Source organism: Poecilia latipinna, unplaced genomic scaffold (genome assembly GCF_001443285.1).
Source record: "Poecilia latipinna isolate Pla-1442-1.1 unplaced genomic scaffold, P_latipinna-1.0 Scaffold997, whole genome shotgun sequence".
Classification (NCBI taxonomy): domain Eukaryota; kingdom Metazoa; phylum Chordata; class Actinopteri; order Cyprinodontiformes; family Poeciliidae; genus Poecilia; species Poecilia latipinna.
Window position 1 is genome coordinate 202,789 of NW_015113613.1, and position 19,435 is coordinate 222,223.

The window sequence follows — 19,435 nt, forward strand, 5'->3', positions numbered from 1 at the left end:
GGTGTGTGGCAGAAGGGAACCACCTAATACATGCAGAACAGGGGGGCGGTGAGGACCAGGGTTGAGAAACACTGATTTAGAACAACAGCAGATATAAACCTTGATCTAGTTTCATCTTTGGTTTTAATTTAGCCCACTTTGATTTATTTTTGGTGGATTTGCTTTGGTGGTTTTTTGTATAGAAACACAACCTTTGAGTTTTATTGAATCATTTGATAACATTTGGTTGAAGTTTTTGCAGCGATTTGTTCGTCTGTTTAACATTTGACTTTTCTGTCCTTTCCTTTGGTCCAATTTTTATTTTGAAAAGCAGACCGGAAGTGTGAAGCATGATTTCGTCATCCGGATCCTTGGAGTCGTCACACGGAGTCCAGTAAAGTTTATCTCGGTTGTTCCTGTCCACTCTCAGCGTTTTGGACCGTGTTCGGGCCGGAATTCGGTACCATTTCTGGGTCTCTCAGACTGTTGGTGTCCGTGACGTTTTCAACAGAACTTTGGACCGAAGCCTGGCGGTTTCTGAACCGTTTTTCCGACCTTTGGACACGAACCGCAGGAAGCTAACAGCTAGCTGGGCTCCAAACTTTCATCGACTTTCTGCTCAAGTTCTGGTTCTGGGTTCTTCCTGGGTTTCTGTCCGAACTCTGCTGGAAAACCTGGAGTTGTGTCCCAGATAGAGGAAGATGGAATGTGAGAGCAGATAGCGGCGAAGCAGAACCCTTTCTGGACCCGGAACCGAGCCGTCAAGATGGCCACAGATTTCAGCCTGATACACCGAACCTGCAAGTTGGTGGTTCTGCTCTGCTTCCTCCACATCTCCGTCACCGTCTTCTTCTACGTCCGAACCCTGGACATCCGGTTCTCCTTCGTCCAGAACCAGCAGTCCCACTCCAATCTGACCCGGCTCAGACACGGCTTGGTCCCGGCCAGCAGCTCCGGAACCGAACCGAAAGAGACCGCGACCCGGAGGCGGCAGAAGGTGGAGCGGCAGCCGACCGAACCGGGTCAGAACACGACAGAGGAACCGGTGAAGCTGCTGCAGAAATGTCCAGAAACATCCCCTCTGCTGGGTGAGTCCGGTTCGGCCTGGGTTTAGAAGCCCATCTGGACCGGAACCACATGGATAGTATCAGATGGTTCCCGGTCCACATGGTTTGGTACCAAAAATTTGCTATTGCTGTCAGGTTGAGAAATGATCCAACAAGTCCAAGAACCAGAACCGAATGTTCTGAGACGCATCAGAACTGTTTCTGGTCCGGGGCGGGTCGTGGATCCATCCATATGTATCAATAACATCCACTTGGATGATGATATATGATCAATAAGTGATCAATAATCATCAGAGACCCGCCTCCAGGTTCTGAAGTGATGAAGTTTGGGTCCGTAGAGGAACCAGAACCAGAACTCAAAGCAGGTTCTGGTTCTGTGTGGGGGTCCAGGTGGAAGTGTACTCACCCGTTGTACCTGTTCGGCGAGTGAGGAGGTCATGTGACCTCCAGGAGGAACTCTCCCAGGTGAGCTGAATGTTTCCATTCCTCACCAGGTGAGCTGGGGGTTCCGTCTCCTAGGCAACAGTGCGGCTCAGGTGATTGGTCCAGATGGAGTTCTGCCAGGTTCCAGTAAAGAACCTGAAGAGGCTGATGATGTCGGAGCTTAATGGGGTCTGATGGGCCTGAAGTTCTGCTGGAGCTTCAGTCACATCTGCTGGGTTGCCATGGAAACCGGGAGAGACCTGGAGCTTTGTGGAACCAGAACCTTAAGAACTCTACAGAGCAGCAGGCGGGCCTGAAGCAGCCCAGCTGCTGGTTCTGCTAGAGATCAGTGTTCTATTAACAGATAACGGGCTGAGCTGGGCCGGATTCTGGTACCAGACCCGATTCTGCTGGTCCGTTTGGGACGGAAACATCTGAGATCATGTTGTCATTAATAATCATCAGTTCTGCAGAATGAGCTGAAGATGAAGAATAACAAACCCTGAAGCCAGGCTGCGTGATTGGCCGGGCCTCGCACCGATTGGCCGGGCCTCGCACCGATTGGCCGGGCCTCGCACCGATTGGCCGGGCCTCGCACCGATTGGCCGGGCCTCGCTGCGGATGGCCTATTGAGCGTCAGCATTGAATCTGAGTCAGAGTTGACGGTGTTGCCTTCAGATTCTCAGACAGCGTGGGAACTCTGAGTTTTTCTGGATGTAAATGTGTCTGAAACATCAGAGCCAGAACCTAAATGTATCTGTTGGGTTCTGCTGTGATCTCAGCTGCAGCTTCCTGCTGCGTTTCCTCCCAGCAGGGGGTCAGAGGTCGAGCAGCTGCAGTGTGTTGATGCTGTGTCTCCTCCCCCAGTGGGTCCCCTCAGGGTGGAGTTCAACATCCCAGTGAGCCTAGAACAAATCAAGAGGGACAACCCCAACATCCTTCCCGGCGGCCGGTTCCGACCCAAGGACTGTGTGGCGCTGCAGAAGGTCGCCGTCATCATCCCGTTCCGCAAGCGAGACGAACACCTCAAGTTCTGGCTCTACTACCTTCACCCGGTTCTGCAGAGGCAGCAGCTCGACTACGGAGTCTACGTCATCAACCAGGTGGGTCCAACAGAGCCAAACAGAACCTCTGACTGGATTAGATCAAGATTAAACCTGGATTTACCTGCAGAGAGGTGAAAATGTATCAGCCTGATAAAATCAGCCAGAGTGGGATCTCACCTGATCCAGGAGTTTTCAGAGGAATCCACACACAGCAGGGCAGGGGCGGGGCTTGTATCCAGGTAACAGTGAGATCACCTGCCTTGAGCGTTCAAAGAGCCGTTAGTGACTCTGAGCTGCATGTTTTCCTCCAGGTAAAGGAGCAGCTGCTCTGCTGTGGGCGGGGCTTGTCCACAGGGTGAGCTGGGTTATTCAGCAACTCTGTAGAGCTCAGGACTCTGCATGCATCGTGATCACTCAGTCTGAAGCAGAAATGAAACAGTAACCATGGTAACCAGGTGTTCACTCTGCTGCTGCTGCTTTGACTCACTGTGTTCTTCTGCTGCTTCCTCTCCTTCATCCTCCTCAGTTTTAGCTCCTCCCCTTCACCTGCCCCTCCCCTCTCTTTGCATGTCAGGCCTTTCTGACCAGTGGTTGTGGAGCTGCTGAGACCCGCCTCTTCTTGGTCTTGGCCAATAGCAGCGGGTGTTGCTAAGTGGTCGCTTACGGTAATTCAGCTTTCTTCTTCTTCTTCTTCTCCGGTTTCTGTCTGCTGCCTGTTTCTGTTTCTGCCACCTGAGCTCACCTGGCAGGTAAACGACGAACTGAGCAGGTTCAGGTCTGACTGGTTACCTGTCCAGGTGAGACAGTGGGAGCTTTGTATTAACCCTTTTTCATCTGCTAACAGGAAGTGGTCATGTGACATCACAGGAAGTTGATGTTTTTAAATGTTCAGTCTGAAGGCTTTACAAACATGTTGCTGCATGACACAGCTGAGGGGTTGCCACGGTAACCCAGTTAACTGACATCAGAAAGCATCAGTAGCTCAACATGTAGAACCCGGTCAGGACCTGTTCTGCCACCAGGAACATGCAGAACCAGAACCAGTTTCCCTTCATTCATCCCAACCAACAAGACTCTTCCATGGACACGCCCCCTCCCCCACGCGGACACGCCCCCTGGTCAATTGGACATAAATCCTTCAGGCAGACATGTTGAAACATTGCTAACGAGCGTTGGATGTGCTGTGGAGTGGAACCGTTTGGGGGTGGGGTCTCTGTGGGAGGGGCAGGTTTATTCAGAATACATTAGAAAAACAAATTTAACTTTAATTTAAAAAGCCTGGATGTCAAACATTTGAAGGAAACAGATTTAAAGTCTTGATCAGTTGGAACCTTTGACCTTTTGGTGTAGGTGGTTAGTGGTTTGACCCACTAACCACCTACACCACTTATGCTGGTGTAGGTGGTTAGCTGCATAGAACTTTTAGAACTTTATGGGCCAACAGCAGAACTTTCAAATCGATCCTTTGACAACTAGGAAACCAGAGCAGTGAATGAAGACCCGGTTCTGATCGGTTTCCCAGCAGACTCTTGGTCAGGATGAAGGCACCGGGTTGCTAGGCTAGGTTAGCTTCCTGCTAACATAAAGATGAGGTCCAGTTGGATCAGGAAACCCGGTTCTGGCTGCAGATTGCGGCCTTAGTGCTTTAGGGATAAATATGACTGACTAAATATGACTCGCATATCTGACCCGGTTCTGATCTGGGTCAGCAGGCCTGGTCCAGGTTTTCCTTAAACACGGGGCCTGGTCCGAAGGTTCTGCAGAACCTTTGATATCGACTGAGAAATCCAGCTAAACCAGTCTTGACCTGCTCTGCAGGCAGAACCCAGTGGAACCAGTCCAGTTCTGGTCTGTTCTGCTGTGCAGTAGCACCTCTCCTGACCTGTGTGTGTGTGTGTGTGTGTGTATGCGTGTCAGGATGGAGACGAGGTCTTCAACCGGGCTAAGCTGCTGAACGTGGGCTACATGGAGGCTCTGAAGGAGTACGACTACGACTGCTTCGTCTTCAGCGATGTGGACCTGATCCCCATGGACGACCGCAACACCTACAGGTGCTTCAGCCAGCCCAGACACCTGTCTGTGTCCATGGACAAGTTCGGCTTCAGGTGAGCCCTGCTGGGAGCACTGGGGTTACTGGTTGTAACTGGGTCGTCGACCTGCTCCGGTTCTGGACCTTCACAGCCGTTCAGATCTGTTAGTGGACTCAACCATTAGCATTAGCATTCTAACCCCGCAGGTCGGATGTTTTTCATGTTTCCCATCAGCTGTTTAAAGATGTCTGCCATTTTTGAGCCTTTTAAACAAAGTATCTTGATGAGTTGGATGAACTTTGTCTCATCCTGTTAAAATGAAGCAGAATCAGAGGATTTTACTGTTGGCGAATCTCAGACCGAGAAGGAGAACAGCCGATTCAACGGTTAGCATTAGCATAACTAATTTTTTTTAAATGTGTAGTGTTGGCTAAGATTGTTCAGCGAATTAGTGATTACTGTACCTAACTGTTGGTTAGCTGTGTCCACCACTGGCAACCACGGTGGCCATTTTGAAAATCAAGAATCATCAGTAAATATGATTTCTGTTGGACCAATTATGTACAATTTGACACAGTACTACTAAATTTAGTTAAAAAAATTGTCCTTGGTGCCATCTCGAATTTTTCAGTTTTTTTCTTAAAAGCTAGCCCCTAAGAACATCTGTGCCAACTTGTTCTGTCCGTATGTGAAAGTTTTCGTTGAAATATTCAGTTGTGTGCGGCTCAACGTCTTCACCCATCAAAGCTGAGTCTGCAGTCCAGACCCCGGCCTGCAGGGGGCAGTAAGCAGCCTGGCCTCCCTGTGGTGAACATCCTGTGATGTTGGGCCAGAAGCAGCAAAGTCAAACAGATGACCTGGATCAGAACTGATGAGGATATGAACCAGTTCTCGCTGAGAATCTTTCACACACTGAATCAGTTCACACATCTGTGTGAACTGATTCAGTTGTAACATGAACTGAAGTGAGTTCAGAAGAAGACTTCACTTCCTGCAGAGGTCTGGTCTTCTCTGGTTCTCCAGTCTGGCTCAGGGTGTTTCCGGGTCTGGACGGAGTTCTTCTGGACCATCAGAGGTTCTGTTGGTCTGCTGTCGTTCAGAAACCCAACAGAGACTGAACTGTGATCAGAACCATCCAGAACCTGGGAGCCGTCCAGATCAAACTGACTGGAGGTCAGAGGCTGTCAGGAGAAACAGGAAGTGCTGACAGAGACCCCACAGAGGAAGAGATGGTCGATGAATCAACACCATGTGCCCAGGCTTTCATTTCCTCTTTCCTGTTTACTGCAGTCCACACACACACACACACACAATCGCTGTCCAACCAGAATCTGCAGCTCTCTGTGAGTGTGTCTGCTCAGTTTTGTCCCTGCTTCCAAGATAAATTTCTCCTATGGGAGACTAATAAAATTATCTTATCTTCTGATCTGTAGTCACTGTAGTTATCTCTGTCACCATGGTAACCAGCTCTTACCCGTTTCTTGTCACCGGCTGAGCTCTGGAGCAGGCTGGGTTTCCTGCTGTTAGAAACAGCGGTCCGACAGAACCTCAGCCGCTTAGCATGCTGGAGTTTTGTGTCGGAGTGAAGCATCTCTTCATTAAGGGATCTCGGAAACAACAAGCTGATGGGGATTCAGGAGCTGCTTCAGTCTGGTTCTGGGCAGATGCTGGTGTAGGTGGTTAGCTCCAGGTGTCTCCGCGCCCTCTGACCTCCGCTCTCCTGCAGGTTGCCCTACAATCAGTACTTTGGGGGCGTTTCGTCGATGAGCAAAGAGCAGTACCTGAAGATCAACGGCTTCCCCAACAACTACTGGGGCTGGGGCGGCGAGGATGATGACATCTACAACAGGTAGGCTCACCTGAGGTGCGGTACCAGAGTAGAGAACCAGACTCTACAGGTTCCGAGTAAAGTCAGAACCAGAACCACAGCGCTACCGGTTCTGCTTCCAGGCTGGCCTCCAAAGGGATGAGCATCTCCAGAGCCAGCGGAGAGGTGGGGAAGTGCCGCATGATCCGACACAACCGGGACAAGAAGAACGAGCCCAACCCGCAAAGGTAGCGCCCCCTGCTGGTTCTGGTTCTCTGGGAACCGGCCTTTCTGCAATTCTGTGCTCACGGTTCTGCTGGTTCTGGTTCCAGGTTTGACCGGATCGCCCACACCCGCGAGACGATGCACAAAGACGGGATCAACTCTCTGACCTACAGCCTGGTCCGGGTGGAGAAGCTGGACCTGTTCACCAAGATCACAGTGGACGTGGGGAAGCCCTGAGTGGGCCGGAACCGGGCCCATGCGCTGTCTCTGACACTTGAAGCTTTAAATTGTGGTTCTGGTTCTGTTGGACCGGGCCTGCTGTACTCATCTCGTTGTTGCACAAACAGACTGAATGTTATTTTTTTTTCTGCCTTGAGAAATCTTCTGATTGGTCGACTGGAACCAATCAAACGCTGCTGCAGCACATCTTTAAAAAGGCTCTTACTTTGAAAATCTGACAGGGGGTGTGGAGGGGGGTTGATTATGTTAGCTTTTCATCCAATCAGATGAGAGCTCAGTAAGCCAGCTCCTCTCTGATTGGATTATTCTGGCTAAAAGCTGATCTGATTGGTCAGCTTCTGTGACAGAACAGTTCTGTTGGACACAGGAGGTTCTGCTTGGTGACGACAGGCTGGTTCAGAACCAGCCGATCCAGAAGCAAGTACCAAAGAACTGAGTTCTGAAGGTTGTCACCGGGCTCTGCTCCTCACTCTGGGACCAAACAGAACCAGACCTGGTCCAAACGTCCCTGGGAGAACCTGGTGTTTCTGTGACTGGACCGAACCAAACCCGACCAGACCGCCTCTCAAACTGGGTCTGGTTCTGGTTTTTATTAGAATAACTCTGATTGTATTCAGAACCCGGTCCAAACTCCAGGTGAATGTGTGATGGACAGTCAGGTGTCATCTGGACCAGAACCAGGTCCATTCTTCAGTGTGTGATTAGCAGATCTGATGATATCAATTGATTTAGACTGAGGCTCCTTCCTGCAGCTGTTGGTACCAAAGAGCTTATTGATCATGTGGACCGGGTCGTCCAATCGATCAGTGTGAATGTGTCTCTGCTTCTCCTTCCTGTCTGCAGACCAAACTGTGGAACAATCACCTGTAATGTGCCTTAAACTGGGTCAGAACCAGAATGTTGATAAAAAAATCAAAGTGAATCCTGAGCGTTTCTCGTTCTTCAGCAGCGGCCTGGTCCTTCCTAAAGAGGCCAGCAGGGGGTGACAGTCACAGCAACTGGACCGGTTCTGGGGTCAAATGAGGCTCTGGGTGTGGAGGCCCAGAACTGATGAAATTAAAAAATATAAGAAAAACCTGAATAACAATATTTAAAATTTGTAAATATATTTTAAAAAGGATTTTCACTTTTTCATAATTTATTTTTTCAGGTTATTTCAATAACTAATATTAAACACAATATAAACTTTATTTTTTTAAATGGTTTTCTGCCATTTTTTGTCTCCTGTTACCTTATGCCTTATTATGCAAATGAGGGGCGGGGCTTGAGGGCATCACCTTTTGCATATTGCTTGGTTTAGTGCTACATATTGAGAATCAAAACTGACATAATTAAAAACAAAAGCCGTTAATAAAGGCACTTAAAATGCACCAATTCCAAAGAGGAACTTTAACTTGTTTTATAAATTAGCTCCAGGACATTTAGTAAATAGAAGTTTTGCTATAAACATTTTCATTGTTGCTTTTACTCAGATTTATTTTATTCTGTTTTCTCAAGTCTTTATTTTGATGCTTTTTTCATTTTCTGTTTCTGACAAAAAAGCAAAACTGTAGAAAAACTGAGTGCATTAAAATGCACCGATCTATTAATTTGGATGTTTATTTCTGATTTTTATTTTTAAACGTCAGTTTTGGTGCCGGTTCTGTTGGTCCAGAACTGGACCCGTTTCCCCTGCTGGTGCAGTCGGGTCTGGTTCTGAGCGGTTTCCAGAACCGGGTCAACATCTTAGCAGCTTATTTTCATTATTAATTTTATCTGTTGGGGTCGAGAAATTAACCATTAAAGTTTACAGATAAAAATAATTTTATTTGAAATATTCACCAATTTACAAACAAACCAGCCTGGGCTCCTACAGCTGCTGGTCTCCGTGGTAACGGGTCATGTGACCAGAACCGTGTTGTGGACCGGCTCAGATCCGAACTGGGTTCCTGCTAGAACTTTAGCTGCAGGTGTTTTTCTCTGTCGCCATAGAGACGAGTCACATGCTTCTGATCCAAACACGATGTGGGTCGGCTCTTCCTTTGATCAAAGAACCCGATCTGAACAGAACCTATCAGAACCAGTAAGTGGCCCAGCAGGGCTGTGATTGGCTGCCGCTCTGAGCCAATCAGAACGCCCCTTGCTGGAGGCGCCGGAACAGCTGCTGGCGCTGCGGCGCCGTCATGGCGTCGCAGCTCTGCAGCAGGTTGGCCAGAACCAGAGTCTGCTGGACGGCGCCGGCCCGGACCCAGACCCGGCCGTTCATCCCCACCGCCAGCTCGCAGGGGAACAGCTGCTCCAGGTCGGCCCGGAGGTCGCTGCGGGGCGCCAGGAGCCTGCGGAGAGCAGGACGTGAGTCAGCGGAACCAGAACCAGAACGTACAGCTCCTTAAGACTGCTGAGTGACCCGTCAGAACCGGGCCGGGTTCTCAGGTGAGTTACCTTCGGACCAGGCCCAGAGACACCTTGATGAGCAGCCCTCCGGTTCCGAACACACCCATCCCGTTGGCCCGACCCGACCCGTCGATGCAGACCAGCTCCGGTTCCATGTCCTTATTGGCCACGACCAACTGGGCCAACAGCAGATCGCCCACCTGGCAGGGGAGAGAGAGGGAGGTTCAGTCCACCGGACCGGATCCGGCTCCGTTTGTTTCTTTAGTAACAGTTAGAAGGTAAGGTAGTTTTGTTTATACAGCACATTTTCAGCAACAAGGCAATTCAAAGTGCTTTACATGGAAATACAAACAAAATAGAAACCACCAGCAGGGGGCGACAGAGAGGAAAACTCCCCGGTACAGAACCTTCGACCTTTGACCTGGACGTCTCACCTGGACGTTGGGTCTGTTCCTCTTGGTGGCGCCTTCAAAGGCCAGGTAGGACAGAGACGCCGCCTCACTTCCTCCTATGTCCACCTTGAAGACATCGCCGGACTTTGCCGTGACGACGCCGATCACCGTCTCTCCTTTGGCTGGGACATACTGAGGACAGAACGGGGACAGAGTGAGTATGTCCTCATTCTGTCAAACAGGGCGAGTTAACACTATCCCAACTTAGTAAGACAGCTGTGTCCATCACCCTGGGTGGGGTCAAAGGTCATCTCCAGACCTTCTGAGAGAAATATGACCTTTCAAGGTAAGGTAAAGGTAAGGTAATTTTATTTATATAGCACATTTTCAGCAACAAGGCAATTCAAAGTGCTTTACATGAATTAAAAGGAAATACAAAGAAAATAAATGAAAGGAAAGAAAGAAATAAGAAGATAATCTAATGTTGATCTAAAGTATGTAAACTAGGAGCTCCTGTTCAGGGTTGCTAAGTTTCCTCTGTAAAAAAAAAAGAAAAAAAAGATTGAAATTGAAATGACAGTAACATTTTTTGAAATTAAAGATTAAAAATTTTCTTGATATTAAAATAAAGATATTAAGACAATAAAAACGAAATTATGATTAAGGCACAATATATTTAAAAATGAAACTAAAACCTTAAAAAATATATTTTAAAAATTCATTTAAAAAATCAGTACATGCTCAAATTAAATCAAATAATTAATTACAATTAAAGAAAATGATTTAAAAAAAAAACAGAATTCTGAGAGCAAAGTTCCGTCAGGTGAATTTCTTCACTTTTATTTCAATAACAGAGAAACTCGGTTTCCGAATTAATTATTCCCAGCTGATTATGCTGGGAATAATTAGAACCAGAAAAAGAAAACTATTTGATCCGTTCCAGAAACTGAGACCAAATTGCTCAGTTTCAATCAGAACTCTGTTTTATTTTTATCTGATTTTACCTTCAAAATTATTTATTTCTTTAGGATAAAGTCTCACAATAACCCCGAAAAGTTTCTGTACTTCTGATGAGTCAGGACAATAATTCGGCTGTAGGTTCGGAGCCGAGTGGACTCACCCTCCGTTGCTGGGACTCGATCCAGAACTTGTTAGGCTCCTTGTGTCTCAGCACGCCGCTCCGGCTCACCAGCAGACGGTCGCCGCTCCGCCGCAGCCCCGGCCCGGCCACCAGCCGCTCTGACTTCCCGCTGTCCGTCAGAGGGAGGGTGTCTTGGGGGCCGCAGCAGAACTCATCTCCGGGGAGCAGAATCTCCCCGACCCGCTCCTTCAGAACCGAGAACATCCTCACAGAGCTCTGTGTAGCTTGGCAGGAAATGTCACGGAAACCCGAAGAGCAGCCGCAGCGCCCTCTACCGCTCCGGAGGATCATGACTAAGCATGCGTAGCTGATATTATTCAGCTCAGGAATCAAAACATGTCGTTTCGAGATGATTAAAATGGGGGAAAAAAGTAAATAACCTACAATAGCGCAGTTGTGACTGTTTAAACAACTGTAATCAATTAAGATAAAAAAAAAAAAGAAAAACGAAATATATATGCAAGAGCGCCCCCTTATGTTCCTGACTGCAATGGTACCATTTCCAAATATGGTATAGGTGTGACGTCAGGGTGATCCCGCCCATAGACATAAGAGTAGACCCCGCATTGGCTGCTCCGGGACAGGAAATATGGCGGCCATCTTGAAGCGGTCGTCCCTCCCATAGACATAATATAAGGATAGACCCTCATGCACCGCCCTCGCCTATTGTCGCTGACGAGATTTAGGGCGGCCATCTTGGAGCGGTACTCCACTCCACTCAGCGTTATGTGTTTAGCAGCACAATGACGTATCAGCGCATTTAATGATCATAACACACTTTATTGTTACTGGAAACCATATTCAAACATCTATCAAAGCTACATTTATAAACAATTGTATTTTTTAAGTATGTTTTTAATACATAGTTCATCAAATAATTTATTAAATAAATTATGAACGACTGTGTGCTTTGTAATATGCTCTTCATACATCGATATCAGAATATTCCATTCCTATTCTATTGTTATAGCCACTAAGCATATTTAAATATGATGAACTATGTATTAAAAACATACTTAAAAAATACAATTGTTTATAAATGTAGCTTTGATAGATGGTTGAATATGGTTTCCAATAACAAAAAGTGTGTTATGATCATTAAATGCGCTGATACGTCATTGTGCTGCTAAACACAGAAGGCTGCTCCAAGATGGCCGCCCTAAATCTCGTCAGCGACAATAGGCGAGAGCGGTCCATGAGGGTCTATCCTTATATTATGTCTATGGCCCCCCACCTTCCTGTTTTCAGCATGAATGAGTCAGGACGAATTGGTTCAGCTACAACTCCATTCATGTAATCATCAAACAATATCAACTGTAATATTTTACTGTTTTTACATTAATTAATTTGAATCCTAAAGTTTAATACAAAACATGGAAAATGAAGAAGTTATTCTTCCCAAACTTGACCAAAACTCGCTCTGACATGTTTACTGGTGAGGAAACCAAAGACTCTGTAGGGCCCCCTGCTGGCCTGGAGGCCTAAGGCCGGCTGTGATCGCCAGCACTCACCTTAATGTTGTTATATCAGTTATAATTATAATTATCATAACCAGGACTCTGTTCAGGTTCAGGGATGAAGAACTGATGAAGAGGCGCATCACTCTAGGCTTTATTTTACAAATGTGAGTCCGGTTCCGGGTCCGGACTGCGACCTGCCGACATGCTGCAGGACGACACACTTTACAGAAGATCTGAGTTGGATTTCACAGAATCAAACTGGTTCTACAGCAAACAGGAAGCAGGAAGTGGTTCTGCTGGAAGGCCCGCCCCTCACTGGCGCCGGTTCATGGTTCTGCTGGAGCGGCTCATCAGAACCCGCTCAAACAAGTCGTCTGTGGAGACAAACACAGTCAGGACCAGAACCAGTACCGGGTCCATTAGCTGGAGAACCGTCTCTCACCGTTCCTGAACCTCTGGGAGTCGACCTGCAACAGAGGGCAAAGGTCAGACTGGAACCATCAACCGGTTTACTGGTTGGTTACTGGTTTCTTACTGGAGTTGCAGACGCCGGTCCGTCCGCCTGCTCCCAGTCCGCCTTCGGAGCTGCGACAGAAACAGCCGGGTCAGAACCTCAGGAGGGGGCGGCGCTTACCCTGAGGAGGGGCGGGGCTTACCCAGAGGCCTGATGAAGGCGTTGACGGCGTGGACGACTCCATTGGTGGCCATCAGGTCGGCGTCGGCCACAGGAACCTTGTTGACGTAGACGGTGAAGTTCCTCTGCAACAGAGACACGGTCAGCGCAGCCACAGGTCGCCCAGCGGCCAATCAGGCGGCGGCGGCACTGACCACGCCCAGCTCCAGCTTGTCGCCCTGCAGCGGCGCCAGGCGGGTGTGGGAGCTGACCCCCCCGCTCACCAGCAGCCCCTGCCCCAGGTGAAGCCGCAAGATGGCCGCCAGCTGATCGGCGTTTCCTGCAGAGACAGAGGCTGATTGGCTGCTGCAGCCTGGCCACTTCCTGGTTGCGCCGGGCCTAATGATCTGTCTCCATGGCAACCATGAGGCCTCCTGATTATAGTGTCAGGAATAAACATGGAGCAGCAGGAGCGCCCCCTGCAGAGAACTCGTCTGGTTCATCACCTTTTACTGTCCAATAATCAATCAGGTAATCAATAACAGATGTTTAGCTTTTCTCAAATGATCGACATGTTTTTGACTTTCAGGAAATAAAATATTTAATAAGGAATTTTATCTTTTTATGAATTTATAAAATTGTATAAAAAACTTCAGGATGTGCCAATCGATCAATTTTTTTCCTGACCCAAAAAGGTTCTGATTCTGGATCAGAACCACTGAACAAACCCGGTTCTGGACCAGAACCTGGGTCAGAACCTCCACACTCACTGAGCAGCTGGCTGAGCTCGGCCGGCGGCAGGGCCCTGAACGCCTCGTTGGTGGGAGCGAAGAAGGTGAGCGCCCCCTGCTGGTGGAGCAGCTCCGTCATGCCGGCCGTCTGGATGGCGCCGACCAGCTGGCTGGAAGAGGACGCACCGGGTCAGACCGGGTCAGAACCGGGGCGACCCGTTGTCTGACGCTCACCTGAAGCGCTCGTCGGCCTTCAGGACGTCCATCAGCGTCCCGGTGGGTGGAGCCAGAACCTTGTCCAGTGTAAACATGGTGGCGAAGCGGCCGGTTCTGTCATGAGCCGCGATGCAGGCGTTCTCGATGCAGAGGTTCTGGAGAGGATGGACCATCAGAACCAGAACATTCATGGTTCAGGTTTTATGTATTAACAAGATTTAAATGCGACATTTTGTTTCTCGTTTTCACGATAAACTTTCAGGTTATCTCCATCAGGTTCTCCAGCTGACGAGGCCGTGACCTCTGACCCCGTTCTTACGTTCCTGTAGACGAAGACGCGCAGCGTGAGGCCGCCCAGCGTCTGCAGCTGCTGGCCGTGGTACAGCGCCTTGGAGGACAGCTGCTGCTTCAGCAGGTGGTTCTTCATCAGCGCCCGGAGGTCAGGGGTCATCGTCACGCTTTCTGTTGGACAAGGCAGCAGGAAGTGGTCACCTCACCTGTTCACCAGGTGACCTGGTCAGCCTCCAGCTGCCTAGTTACCTTTGAAGGCATCGTTTAGCGGCGCTAGCATGGTTAGCGCCTCCGAGCCCGTCAGGTGGGACGACAGGCCGGCGTCCACAAACAGCCTGGTCGCCGTGGAAACGGACGAGTCCTCCGCCAGCTCCAGCAGAGTTTTAGCTGCAGGGTAAGCAGGGCTTCAGAACCGGACCAGAACCAGACCAGAACCCTGACAGTTCAACTTTGATTGGTTATAAAATGATGAATATTTCATCTCAACTGTTCCTGTTATAATTTAACAACAAAAAGTTTCCATCTGCATCTGATCAACCAATGAAATCCTCCTTGGGGCCAGAAGTGGCCCCCGAGCCTCAGTTTGGGCCCCCTGTCCTGAGTGAGTGTGTTCAAGAGCTGAGCAGCTGGTCCAGAACCAGAACCGGTACCTGAGTCTGGGATGAGCAGCTGGCTGATGTAGTGGATGACGCCGTTGGTTCCCAGCTGGTCCTTCTTGGTGACGATGGCGTTCCCGTTCAGGGTCATCTGGTCGCCGTCGCAGCCGACCTCCAGCGCCGCGCCCTGCAGCGTCTCCACGGACGTTCCCGACACGATGGACTCGGCGCACTGCAGCTGCTTCAGGATGTGGTAGTTCAGCAGGTCTGGAGGTCAGCGAGAGGTCAGCAGCGCCCGGAGACACTGGGTTACCATCAGGCACAGAGACGGACACCTTTCAGAGCTACGGGGTCTCCCAGGATGCGGTTCAGGGTCTCCCGAGGAATCTTGGCGAAGGCGTCGTTGGTGGGAGCGAAGACGGTGTACTGACCCGGACTCTCCAGCAGGGTGCTCAGCCCCGCAGCTGCGAACGCCGCCTGCAAGCGTAAAGACAGGAAGTGATGTCAGAATGCATGTTCATCATCACACCAGGAATTACCTGAAGGCTTTACTCACGCGGAGCGTCTCCAGATCGTCGTCAACGTCAACGATGGACTGCATGTCGCTGGACACGGCGGTGATGACGCGGTCGATGACATGGACGATGCCGTTAGTGGCATGCTGGTCGGGTTTGATGAGGCGGGCACAGTTCACCGTCACGATCTGAGAGACGACAACCTGCCGGTCAGATCCACCGCAGACGGACCGCTACAGAGGAACCGTCTGCTGCAGCCGCTCAGACAGGAAGTGACATCATCACGCAGAGCGCTGTGACTGTCAGAAAACATCACAGCACTAACCCGCTGAGGGAAAACATCTGATAACCCACGAACAGCAGAGCCAAGGATCTTTTAGCACTTTTGCTAGTTAGCGATTTAGCGCACTTAGCTTCCATTAAGCTAATTTTTACAGCACTAATTTACTTGGCTGCTCTGTAAACTTTCAGCTGAATAAAGTTCAGCGTCTGTGTGGAAGTTTTCTTTACAATTCTTCAAGTAGTTAAGATGTTTATATTCATGCTCTTATTCTGAAGTGTTTTTACGCAGCTGTTCCATTTCCTGTCCTCACTAAAACAAGAAATATGCAGGGATAAAATAAAACAGGGAGAAAAAAAGAAATCAAACATGAACACAATATGATCGTTTAACTAAACTGCAGCCTGAGGGATGTAGCGTTTAAAGGTCAGATATAATTTAAAGGTTTTAGCTAAACTTGACTTAAGATATTTATGTATTTATTGAGGATAGTAAAATCTGGAACATAACGTTCTGTGTGATTACGGTCACAATTTTCCATTCCAAATAAAACAGCTTTGATCTGTTCAAGTAATTTTCACATTTTTTGCAGTGCAGCAAATGTTTTTCATTGCTTCGTGTTTACTGGAGCCCTGCTGTGGTTAGCAAAATTCAACAGCTATGAAACTGAAACCAGGACAGAAAGTTCTGATCCAGAATCACTTCCTGAAGCGCCAACCAGAGAGGAGTGGTGCAAGTGTAACATAGTTAATATTGTATAGAATTCCACTTGTCATTACTTCCCAGTTTGGGTTCATGTGTAAAGGGTGAAACAGCACCCCCTCCTGGTGGTTGGCAGGGTTACATATAGTGAACACAAACATCTCGTTGCCAGTTCATGAGAGATGGGCGCGAGGCAGGTTCACTGAGTTTAAGGCTCCAGTAAAATGCTATGTTAGCTTGTTGCTAACATGAAATGCTGTCCCTCGTAAGGTGATGAACCCGCTGTGATCAGTCCATATTCTGTTTCGCACAGATAAACGACGTTTCATCTCATCCTGTCTCCTGGCCCTTATTCACACAACGCAGAACTGATTTATGCTGATCGATCAGAATTATCGAGGTTACACAATGACACGTTTCAGTCTGTAGAGGGCGATATACTCTGCCACAGAACATGTCATTGACTCATGACGGATATCAACGTGGTTGAAATTAGTAGTTTAGCATTAGCTTCTGCTAAATCCCATGTTAGTGCTAATATTTGACTCATGCTTTAGCGTTAGCAGAACTACCGTTTGTGGTTAGTGCTTTAGCGTTAGCGCTGCTAGCTTCTTAGCTGTGTAGCTGCATCCAGAGAGCTGATCTTGCTCACCCCGTTGCTGTAGTGGTGGATGTGGACGTGCGAGTCCTGGTACATGGAGGAGAAGGACGATCCGTGCTTCAGCTCCTCGGAGGTCAGCCGGCGGTTCACCATGTGGTAGTGCAGCGCGTTCAGCAGCTCGATGTTCACATTGCTCACCAGAGCATCCAGGATCTCCTGCAACGGGACAACAGAGTGAGCGCGGGCGGCGTTGACCCCCGGCGACCCCGTGAGGCCCATACTGACCGCGGGCAGGGCGGCCCACGCCTCGTTGCTGGGAGCGAAGAAGGTGAAGCTGCCCGGCCCCTCCACCTCCTCCCTCAGCCGGGCTCGGTCCGAGTACATCTGGGTGGTGGAGGCGCCGACCGCGCCCAGAGTGCTGTAGATGTTCACCAGAGGCAGCGCTGCAACAGAACGCCGTCAGAACTTCACCGTGCTGCAGAACACAGGTGAGGTCAGAGGTCACATGACGTACCGGCAGGGCAGCCCTTCTCTCCAGGAAGCTTCTCGTAACCTGGACAGCATTCGTAGGTGATGACGCTGCGGAGGAGACGGAGCAACAGAAATCTATGGAGCCCTCCAGGTGACATGGGGACATTTTTCTTTTGCGTTCCCTTCCAATATGCTTACTGCAGTATTTGCTGATCTATTTGTATACAGTCACGAATGTCAATTTAACATTTTAAATATGTATATTTAAAGAGCCAAAATGGTGGTAGAGGGCCGCACTGGGTTAACTCGGGGAATCTCATCTGTCCGAGTGTCAATCATCTCCAGGCCACTTTTTTCTTCTGTCATGATTATCGATTTATTCCATTTTGATTATCATGCTTCAAACTTTACAAGGACACAGACCAACCAGGCCAAACTATGCCGCTTCCTCAGACACACAGAGCCAGTCACCTTCCATTCATACCTGGTGACGTCACATCGACACACCCAGGTGTCAAAGCCACGTGCTCCTAAAATAATTACTGGTTTCATTCATATGGCTCTTGCAGAGCCTCAGTGAAAATGTGTCTATTATTATTAACTCTCTGGTGCAAAAAAAAGTCGATTATTGTCTGCATGTTTATGTCTGTTAAGGTGGAGATGAAACCACATGGAAACGGCCCTTCAAACCATTCAGACATGAACACAATCAGATGACTGATTGCCCCGCGATAATAACTCAGAAACAGTCCAAATCGTTTGGATGTATTTTATTTCTTTCCTTCTTACGGAAAGTTTCTGTTTATATCAGGTTTGTTGTGCCTTTCTATACTAAAGAAAAAGTTATAAAACGTCTGATATTTCACAACGAGATATTAACATACATGGAAAAACTTTACATAACATTGTATTAAAGCAGAAAGTACGGCGGCCCGTAAGAAAGGCTTACAGGATTCAGTTATGCTGCATGAACTGATCAGTAGATTATTGCGAGGGAACACAAAAGAAAAATAATCCCCACATTCCCTGGAGGATCCGTAGCAATCACGTGAGGTTCAATGTTCAATCCTGGGATCCCTCCTGTCCAACAGATCAGTTACCATGGCAACATAGATGATGCACAGCTCTACATCACTGTGTCACCAGATGACCTGACCTTTGACCCATCTAATCATTGAACAGATCAACCTGTGGGGTGCCAAAACTTTCTGAACATGAACTGAAGTAATAGTAATCGAGTCGCCTATCCAACTTATTCCTGGGAGGTTGACTGGGGAAACGATTATGAGTTTTACTTCCAACTCCCACCGGAAGTAGCGGTATTTCTATGTAATGGACTCCTTAGACATAAGAGTAGACCCCGCATTGGCCGCTCCGGCGCAGGAAATACGGCGGCCATCTTGGAGCGGTATACCCTCCTACTTTACTCAACCAAAACAGCAGAAGATGCCTCAGCACTGAGGATATTGTTGTTCTGATCGATGTATTATTGATGTGAGGGCTCCACAGACAACATTTCACAAGTAAGATGGACATATTATTGTGTATATATTGTGATTAGAATATTACTTTACTGTATTTATGTCCACCGGCGAGATACCAGCTAATATTAGCTACAGTGCTTGGTGTAATTGTCATGAGGTGGCAACTTGTGAAGGTGAGAATGAACCAGGAGTCCAGGTTATGAAGAAAGTGATGATGAATTTAATGATGAAAGTGTCTCAAACAGTCCAGATCAGGCAACACGGCAGAGACACAGCTAAATACTGACAAAGACTGAACATGGAGCAAAGTAGTCTCAGGACTATACAGTTCGACTGAGAACTGCTGACAACCGACAAGCTACATACAAGGAGGATCCGACAACAGGTGGACTTAAATACACAGGGAGGGTGATCAGGGAACGAGACACAGCTGGGATCAATCAACAGGAAAGACACAGAAACAACAGACTCAGGACAGAAAGTGAACACAGAAAAACCTTAAAATAAATACACAGAAACACGTTTCAGCCCCGCTATGAAGGCTAACTGAGATTCTGTAAATCTAAAAAATTTATTATTCTCCAGCATTGGCTAAGATTATCTGACACAAGATAATCTTAGCCATTATAAAATCTTAGCTATTATGAAACTTATAAATGTTATAACATTGACCAGCAAAGTTTACACAGGTGGTAAAGACTATTATTTATGTTCTTTCACTCTGTCAAAAGTAAGATACATCCTAAATCTTC

At 48.2% G+C, this 19,435-nt stretch overlaps 3 protein-coding genes across 3 annotated transcripts; 1 reads left to right on the forward strand and 2 right to left on the reverse strand.

The window, feature by feature from the left end:
• The first annotated feature begins 76 nt into the window (after positions 1-76).
• On the forward strand, positions 77-7,739 carry b4galt1l (DP-Gal:betaGlcNAc beta 1,4- galactosyltransferase, polypeptide 1, like). The gene is made up of 6 exons (XM_015050531.1): positions 77-1,067; positions 2,337-2,572; positions 4,433-4,620; positions 6,272-6,394; positions 6,496-6,600; positions 6,685-7,739. Exons 1-6 carry the CDS (start codon positions 746-748, stop codon positions 6,812-6,814), a joined length of 1,104 nt encoding a protein of 367 aa, XP_014906017.1. The 5' UTR covers positions 77-745; the 3' UTR covers positions 6,815-7,739.
• An 863-nt stretch (positions 7,740-8,602) lies between these two features.
• Positions 8,603-11,164, reverse strand: exosc3 (exosome component 3). Its single transcript, XM_015050508.1, has 4 exons — positions 10,703-11,164; positions 9,625-9,774; positions 9,239-9,390; positions 8,603-9,132 (listed from the first exon to the last, which is right to left on the reverse strand). Exons 1-4 carry the CDS (start codon positions 11,012-11,014, stop codon positions 8,925-8,927), a joined length of 822 nt encoding a protein of 273 aa, XP_014905994.1. The 5' UTR covers positions 11,015-11,164; the 3' UTR covers positions 8,603-8,924.
• A 1,146-nt stretch (positions 11,165-12,310) lies between these two features.
• Positions 12,311-17,372, reverse strand: tgfbi (transforming growth factor, beta-induced). The gene is made up of 15 exons (XM_015050535.1): positions 17,243-17,372; positions 17,014-17,171; positions 16,780-16,944; positions 15,187-15,333; positions 14,966-15,107; positions 14,685-14,897; positions 14,284-14,421; positions 14,063-14,205; positions 13,762-13,898; positions 13,567-13,697; positions 13,012-13,136; positions 12,840-12,942; positions 12,719-12,768; positions 12,626-12,650; positions 12,311-12,557 (listed from the first exon to the last, which is right to left on the reverse strand). Exons 1-15 carry the CDS (start codon positions 17,355-17,357, stop codon positions 12,496-12,498), a joined length of 1,854 nt encoding a protein of 617 aa, XP_014906021.1. The 5' UTR covers positions 17,358-17,372; the 3' UTR covers positions 12,311-12,495.
• Between the last annotated feature and the right edge of the window lie 2,063 nt (positions 17,373-19,435).

Bases quoted from the DNA above. Each gene is read 5' to 3' on its own strand.
- tgfbi (XM_015050535.1), bottom strand. From the start codon at position 17,357: ATGTCACCTGGAGGGCTCCATAGATTTCTGTTGCTCCGTCTCCTCCGC. The intron at 17,172-17,242 runs GTACGTCATGTG...GTTCTGTTGCAG, and splicing joins AGAGAAGGGCTGCCCTGCCG to CGCTGCCTCTGGTGAACATC. The intron at 12,651-12,718 runs GTAAGAAACCAG...CCTCTGTTGCAG, and splicing joins GACCGGCGTCTGCAACTCCA to GTCGACTCCCAGAGGTTCAG.
- exosc3 (XM_015050508.1), bottom strand. From the start codon at position 11,014: ATGATCCTCCGGAGCGGTAGAGGGCGCTGCGGCTGCTCTTCGGGTTTC. The intron at 9,775-10,702 runs GTGAGTCCACTC...TTCTGTCCTCAG, and splicing joins TCGAGTCCCAGCAACGGAGG to TATGTCCCAGCCAAAGGAGA. The intron at 9,133-9,238 runs GTAACTCACCTG...TGCTCTCCGCAG, and splicing joins TCTCTGGGCCTGGTCCGAAG to GCTCCTGGCGCCCCGCAGCG.
- b4galt1l (XM_015050531.1), top strand. From the start codon at position 746: ATGGCCACAGATTTCAGCCTGATACACCGAACCTGCAAGTTGGTGGTT. The intron at 1,068-2,336 runs GTGAGTCCGGTT...CTCCTCCCCCAG, and splicing joins AGAAACATCCCCTCTGCTGG to TGGGTCCCCTCAGGGTGGAG. The intron at 2,573-4,432 runs GTGGGTCCAACA...TATGCGTGTCAG, and splicing joins GAGTCTACGTCATCAACCAG to GATGGAGACGAGGTCTTCAA.